Here is a 7,844-nt window from a genome sequence, read left to right as displayed (position 1 = left end):
AAGGGCATTTCCCACTCTGGTTGGTCTTTCCAAGTGCCCACCAAAGGTCCAAGCCATGTGAATGCTCTGCCTAAATGCATCATTACCTTGGAAGAGACAAGGCAACATGCATATTTCATAATCTAGTAGTCGACTTCTTAGCTAGAGGGGTGCCTCTTGATCAAGTAACCTATTCAATATTTGAAAAGTTGCAGGATTAACTTCCCATGATACCTATTCTCCTGATCCTGCCCAGCAGTGGTGACTGCTGCCTCCCTGTATGTTGCCTACCACCTTGGCTGCTGCCTGGCTCAGGAAGTTAGTAATCCAGGCTTGGTGGAAAACTCCTCCAAGAAAGTAAGGCTCAGAAAGAACACAAACCAGCAGCTCATAGCTGCATTCAGCCCAAAGAGTTGACCCACACAGACTTGTTTCCCATAATATGAATTAGTTGCTGAATTTCCAGCTTTAGTTGTAAAATGGAAAGGTCAAGCAATGTAGAGCCCAGGTTTCTGCAGGTAGCAATTGGCTGGAGCTTCATAGATGCTACTCCATTCCTTCTAAACATAGGCCCTTCCATCTGCCACACTCCCTACCTGACCCACTCACTTATGTCCCTTTCCTGCCTGGTCCCAGAGGCTTAGGATTTAGGCATTACCTAACCCAGCCCTCTTTTGATAAGCTAGACTGCCATTGCACTATGAGTCAATGGTAGGAACTTCACTGAGGATGCAGGGAGTATTAAATGGCTACTCATAACACATTTGATGGGAGAACAATCCATCTGATGTTCTTTGGAGCCATCCATGCTTTGTCTTCAGTAAACAAAAATAAGACTAAGTGTGCATTGGGTCATATGGAAGTAATTTATGGATGTGAATTAAGCAGAATCATCAGATTCTTAAATCCAACCACCTGGAGGAGATGCTTCTTGATAAGTAGACACTATTTCAGCCAACTCACATTTGCATCACAGATACTCTTGTTACAATAGTCAACTGAAGATTTACGAAAGCACTCATAATTTAAATCAAATGTGCCTTTGTTTTAAAAATAGAATCGCCGATTTTGTGGGCATCAGCTATTCCCATTTTTGTGTGTCCTCCTTTTAGTAGAAAATAATGCTTCCAGTTCAAGATTTTGATTTACCACATTAGATTGGCCAGTCCTATTTAATACTTTAACTCCCTTCTTTGTCGTGGTTCTGTTATACAAAATAATACTTATTTGAGGGACTAGTTCATCAGGGAGGTAAACGGAAATTAACATAAGCAGCAGCCCTATGTTTGGGTAGGAGCTTCTGCTGCTGTGAGCAGACACGTTTGCAGCACTCATCTGGAGGAGGCCTGGGAGAGGATGTGGTTGGCCACCCAGGCAAGGATGCCCTGTGGAGTGGCCCAGCAGCCCCGACAAGTCCCTCAGCAATTTCTCTCCCTCTTGTTCCTCCAGACAGTCCCATCAGTGCTCCAGGCTCCTTTGGTCTAGGCCCCACACTATTGTCTACCCTTTCCTTGATTCCCAAGCTCTCAGGGAAGGTCTAAACACCCACCTCCATTGGCACTGTAAGAGGTACAGACATGCTCTTTGGAATCACTATTTCCCCTAGTCCCATCTCAGAGTGTCACTACACCCTGGAGGGGACTCCCACGCCAGCAAGCAGAGTGAGCTAACATCTCTACACTCATGCTGGCCTGTACAAGCACTTGGTACATCGTGGAAGCCAGTTAAAACTGTTTGTGCTGTCTTTTCCATGTCTGCAAAATAAGATTGGCAGCACTTCCCTAGCTCCTAAGGCTCTGGTAAAAATTTCTCAGCGCCCCTGGAAAAGCAGTCCATTAAAATTAAAACAGACATCAATGATGCTTCAGAGAGGGGACTCTTAGTGGACCCCGCATGGTGGCTATTTCTCTGACTTGTACATACCCCAGGAGAACTTTCAAGTGCCCCTTCCAGGAAACCATGGGCCACAGTGCCTGGAGGTTGAGGAAGGAACTTTGACTATCAGCCTCAGCTTTGACAAGCACAGGGCAGGAAAGACACCACTGACAGCCACACTATCAAGGACACGTTTTATTTTATTTTATTTTTTTTAAATATATTTTATTGATTTCTTACAGAGAGGAAGGGAGAGAGATAGAGAGTCAGAAACATCGATGAGAGAGAAACATCGATCAGCTGCCTCCTGCACATCCCCTACTGGGAATGTGCCCGCAACCAAGGTACATGCCCTTGACCAGAATCGAACCTGGGACCTTTCAGTCCACAGGCCGACGCTCTAGCCACTGAGCCAAACCAGTCAGGGCACGTTTTATTTTTTTAAATGGACAAGCTCAGAATTTGAGTTTGTCAATGTCAGACTCGTAGCCCATGTTCCTGGGCCATTTATAAGCCTGTTCTTTTAGGAATTATCTCTTATATCTACATTCAAATACTCAGGCACCTTCTGAAGTTTTTGATCCTTTTGACCATTAACATTGCAATGGAAATTGAAGAAGTTTTTATGTAAAAAACATGTTTTATATATGTCCATAGAGAACTAGTATGGAGGAATATCTGAGGAGAAACCACAGGAAACACACAAAATAGATCTGCTCATTTTATTTTAAATTATATTTCTTTGGTGCGAATTAAAAATATAATCTGACTAAAGAAAAGCCGTATTAAAAACTACACAGAAGATCTCTCTTTCCCTCAAAATGGCTTCTCCACACTCTTCCACTCAGCACACACACTTGGCTCTTGTCTTTCTTCCAGAGGTATCCTCCCAGCTGGGAACTGTCCTGCCCTCCCAGTGGGCCTCGGTGCCTGTCCTGTCATGTCTTCCAACATCAGAAGTGGAAATCAAACAGGCAATAGTTATATCAGAGGCACTTCGTTGGCAACTGCTCCTCATCTGGATTCCTGTTCTGTCTATATTTCCAGAATGTAATTCACCCCAGGGTACACTTAACTCAGACTGTGTGAACAAGCTACATACATTTCTCAGGGAAAAAAAAAAATAATAATCAAGTTATATTTTCAAGAAAAATCCTACCACCAAAATAAACACTCAAACCTTTCCTATCTTCTAAGAGCAAAGCTCTTGAATTTCTTGATGCTCACAGCTGCGAGGAGCATGACTCATTTTTTTTAATATCACATGTAGAACCCACCCGATAGCCAAAGACACAGACCAGGGTATGGTAGAGTTTTCTAGCCAAGACGTGATGCAGTAGTAACTGCTGGGAGTTCAATAGTAGCAGCAGTCATTTTTATTTATGTCTTTATCTGTATAATGGATCGTGTGTAGCCTGGGGCAGAGGGGAAGAGCAGTCTGGGTGAGTCCAGTTGATGCTTTCAGTTAACTTCAAGGCTGATTTACAGTTCAATTAAACGTGGGTGGCCGTACATGTCTCTTTGTCAGATGCAGGTCCAAAACATTGTTCTCACTAATATCTGTAATATACATTTGCTCATTGCTGGACTCTCTGGTGAATACTTTTTGTTCTAAATAGTTAGAAATGTCATTCTATATGGAATTTTAGTTTCAGTTAATAAGCCTTAATGTGATTATATTCTAAAACATATATTATTGCATATCCATTCAAGACTTCACAAGATTTTTTCCCCACTATTTTAGAAAGACTCTTGCTAAAATAAAAGGAAAGAAGAAAGAAGAACAGGACATGATTTGATATCCTGAGGCACATTTTTATGTGGGAACCTTACAGGCAACATTGAAGCTAAGGGATAAAATAGAATAATTCCTATTTAATCATCAAATCTAAATCTAATAGTGAAGAATTTGAATATTAGCTATTTGTAATGACTATTCAAGAATACTGATATTTATATATAAATCATATCTTATTATTTTTATTTGTCTATCAGTATATGAGACAAGGAATGCTATTTTTCCCAATCAATTTTAAATTCTAGAAATTTTTAAGAAAAACAAAGAATAATCATTTCTGAAGTTCTGAGTTTCCATTTAGTATAAATATCTACACTAGAAAGATGCAAATTGACCATATCTTCAGGACGCCCACCAGCCAGTCAGGTGTTAGTATGCAAATTAACCCAACAAAGATGGCAAGTTAATTTGCATATGCAGGCGCCAAGCGGCTGGGGGTGGGGCAGGACACTTGCGCCGTCGCCATGGCGACAACGCAAGCGTTCTGCACCATCCCAGCAGCTCCAGGCCTCTGGGCAGTGTGGGAAGGTAGAAAGGCGGCTCTGGGCCCAGAGCAAAGGTGGTGCTGGCAACCAGGGGAAGGAAGGCCCGTTCTTGCACAAATCTTCGTGCATCGGGCCTCTAGTTTAGTTTAATATAAATCAGTTCTATTTTTATCAATTCTGTGCACATCTGTACATTCCAATAAAATAAAGGATGCTTTTACTTCATGGGAGAAACTAATTGAGTGTTTATACTAAAACTTTTATATAAACTGCAGGAGCAGCCACTAAAAGTGAAAATATCCACATGTGTGAATTCTAACACTTGGAGTGCGGGAAACGAGTTAAGTCGGCTCGCGTGAATTGCGCGTACTCCGCGGGAGCCGTCTTTAACTCGGTTCATATAGATTTGCGGTGGAGTGCGGGAAACGTGTAAACTCGGGCCGATTGTAACTGCGTATTACCAAATATTTGTTTGTAATCCACCCTTTTGGTGGATGGAACAAAACCAAAAGACAGAGCCATCTTATATTTTGGCGGGAAATTCACCCGCACTCCAAGTGCTAACATGAGGGTACACAAAATTATACTTGTAGAAATGAGGCTTGTATTGAGAAGTGGATCCCAGAGTGCAGGAATATTAGCTGACCTTGACCATAACTAAGTTTTACTGGTTATTTCCTAAACAAAGACTCTTGACTGTTTAGTAAACAAACATTTTCTTTATTCATTGCACAAAATTTGGTCAAGGCATCGCACAAAGAATAAATGTTTTTGTTAGAATGTGTTAAAAGTTTCGCTTCTAAGCTTGGCATTTATGGACTGGGCCACACAGGGCAAACTCCCTGTCCTTTGCAAGGGTATGGAGTTGGAAATGAACTTAAGGATCAAACTCTACGGACCATCTTTTGCATTTGATAGTTTAGTTGTATTTGTGCTTTTAGATTATTAAGAATGTTATAACAGCTTTATTGGAATATTATCTCTTTTTCTCTTTAATATGGGACATTTGAACATTCCCTGAATTTGAAACTTGCTGTTGTTATATCTTGGGAACAAAGTTATTTTTTATGGGAACACATCTTTGAATTATAAATGTAAGTTAATAAATAATACATAATTGATTATACATTTTTAAATATTTAAAATTTACTAAACAACTTTTTATGTACAGACTAATTCCTTTATCACCTTAGCAAATATTAATTGAAGGATAATATGAACATACAATAAAAAGATATGAAATGAAAATGAAAAAAAGGAAATTAGGATCTAAACACATTGTATGTCCACATATATGTTGTCACAGTTTTACAGAAAATACTGTGCATTTGAATCATCATTTACTGGTACAGTGGCCACACAGCAGAAGTGCTTAAGTATAAAATTTTCACCATGAAGGGTGGGGCCTGGGCAAAACTATAATTGCATCAAAACAATGAAAAGTTGAAGAAAATTCCTATTTTTAAATGTCTATTTTCAAAGAGTAGAACTTAAACTTATTCTTTTCCTTCACAGAAGAATGTCTAAATCGCACGTATCTTTTTCTTTAACAGATAATTCTGAAATAATCAGCAGAAATGGAATGGAATGCCAAGAATCTGCATTGAGAATAACTAAACATTGTTACTGTACATACTATCCTGTTTCCTCCTCAATAGAATTGCCACAAACTGCATGCTAAATAAAGATTTAGTTCTTCTGGACAGACCACAACTCTAAGGAGCTAGTGCTGCTATATCATATATGAGTATTAAATATGGTATGCTTAGTATATTCCAACCTAAGATAGTTAACTACCTGAGACCAGCTGTGATGTTTAAAGACATAAAGGATCAAGTTTACTTTGAAAGGGTTTCTAAACATAGTTTCTGTCCTAGGAATATTGTCTTATCTCCATAACTATAGCTGATGCAGAAAGTCCAACCAATTTACTCATTTCGACTCAGAATATTTCAAAGTTAGCAATAAACAAATAGCAGTAGTTTAAAACCTATTCCAAGGGCAGGTTCAATTCCAACTCCAATTACTGTCATTTCATTTTCCCACTGGATCAAAGGGTATGTTTCACTTCTTGACACAAATGCTGCAGCAAAGATGAGAAGTGAAGTAAAAAACTGATACCTGTCCTGCAGGTCTAAAATTTGAATGGAAATTCAAGCACAAGTACTGGGGACACATCAAAGTGTGGTATTTTGTTTGCCTGGAGATGCCGTATGGAATCATGTGATTCTAGAGTAACATTAACTAGATTGCAAGAGAAACTTTGCACGGTATGAGCTTCATACCCCACCAAACAAAGTCTTGAAGGTATTATTTTACAAGTATATTTTTAAAGTTGTTTTATAAGAGAGACTTTGTAGAAGTGCCTAGATTTTGCCAGACTTCATCCAGCTTGACAAGAATGAGAGGCCCATGTCAAGAGTCTAATCTAATGGATTAGTCTTTCAAACTCACCATCCGTTTGCCTGTTACAGAATAACTCTTCTAAACTAAAAACCTAGTCAAATAAGGAAGCTGTAGGTGAGGAGATCTGTATAATATTCTAATTTAAGTAAGTTTGAGTTTAGTCACTGAAAATTTGACTGTGACTTTAATCTAAATTACTATGTAAACAAAAAGTAGGTAGTTTCACTTTATAAAAAATCCATTACTGTTCTGCATTTCAAAAAGTTGGATTAAAGGGTTGTAAATGACTACAGCATGGAAAAAAAATAGTTCTTTTAATTCTTTCACCTTAAAGCATATTTTATGTCTCAAAAGTATAAAAACTTTAATACAAGTACATACATACATATTATATATACACATACACATATATACTATATGGATGAAACATATTTTAATGTTGTTTACTTTTTTAATACTTGGTTGTTCTTCAAGGTAATAGCGATATAATTAAATTTTGTTCAGAAGGTTTGTTTTAAAGTTTATTTTAAGCACTATCGTACCAAATATTTCATATTTCACATTTTATATGTTGCACATAGCTATACAGTACCTACGTAGTTTTTAAATTATTGTTTAAAAAATGAAACAGCTGTTAAAATGAATATTATGTGTAATTGTTTAAAACATCCATTTTTTGTGAACATATTAGTGATTGAAGTATTTTGACTTTTGAGATTGAATGTAAAATATTTTAAATTTTGGCCTCACAGCCTGTTCTGAAAACTGTATGCACCAACCATATCATTTTTTTTAGAAAAAAAAAGAAATTCACCATTTTAATTAATGTTGATCAAAGTCTAATGACTATCTTATATCATAGATTTGATAACCCTATAAAAAATCACATTCTAAGTGTAATCTTACATAGTGCTTGTATTGTTACATTTGTTTTAATTTGTGGGAAAGTATTGTATCTAACTTGTATTTCTTTGGTAGTTTCATCTTTATGTATTATTGATATTTGTAATTTTCTCAACTATAACAATGTAGTTATGCTACAAGTTGCCTAAAACATTCAAACTTATCTTCTTTTTTCTTTTTTTCTTTGTTAATTCACTTAAACTCATTGAATACATAGTATCCATTACTAAAGGTAAATTATGTGAATCACTGAAATATTTTTGTAGACTAATTGTTGTAACATTGTCTTTATTGTTTTTCTTTTATTTCATGATTTTGATGTTAAAAATCATTAGCACACAACTATTTTCAGCCCTTTAATGAGCATCAACAACATCACCTGTATCCCCAAGCAAATA

General features: G+C 37.4%; 1 protein-coding gene across 6 annotated transcripts in view; it reads left to right on the top strand.

Annotated features, from left to right (window-relative positions):
• MBNL2 (muscleblind like splicing regulator 2) overlaps positions 1 to 7,838 on the top strand; it is a 158,918-nt gene extending 151,080 nt beyond the window's left edge. For all 6 annotated transcript variants that reach the window (XM_006101946.3, XM_023743410.1, XM_006101947.3 and 3 more), the window contains one exon: positions 5,691 to 7,838. In XM_006101946.3, coding sequence (XP_006102008.1) covers positions 5,691 to 5,705 — 15 coding nt within the window. In that variant the 3' untranslated portion in view covers positions 5,706 to 7,838. The remainder of the gene's footprint in view (positions 1 to 5,690) is intronic.
• Positions 7,839 to 7,844: the final 6 nt, after the last annotated feature.

The sequence above is a fragment of the Myotis lucifugus genome, unplaced genomic scaffold, assembly GCF_000147115.1.
Source record: "Myotis lucifugus unplaced genomic scaffold, Myoluc2.0 scaffold_388, whole genome shotgun sequence".
In the NCBI taxonomy this organism is placed as follows: Eukaryota; Metazoa; Chordata; class Mammalia; order Chiroptera; family Vespertilionidae; genus Myotis; species Myotis lucifugus.
The sequence above is the reverse complement of the archived record's forward strand: the minus strand, read 5'-3'. Positions and strand labels throughout refer to the sequence as shown.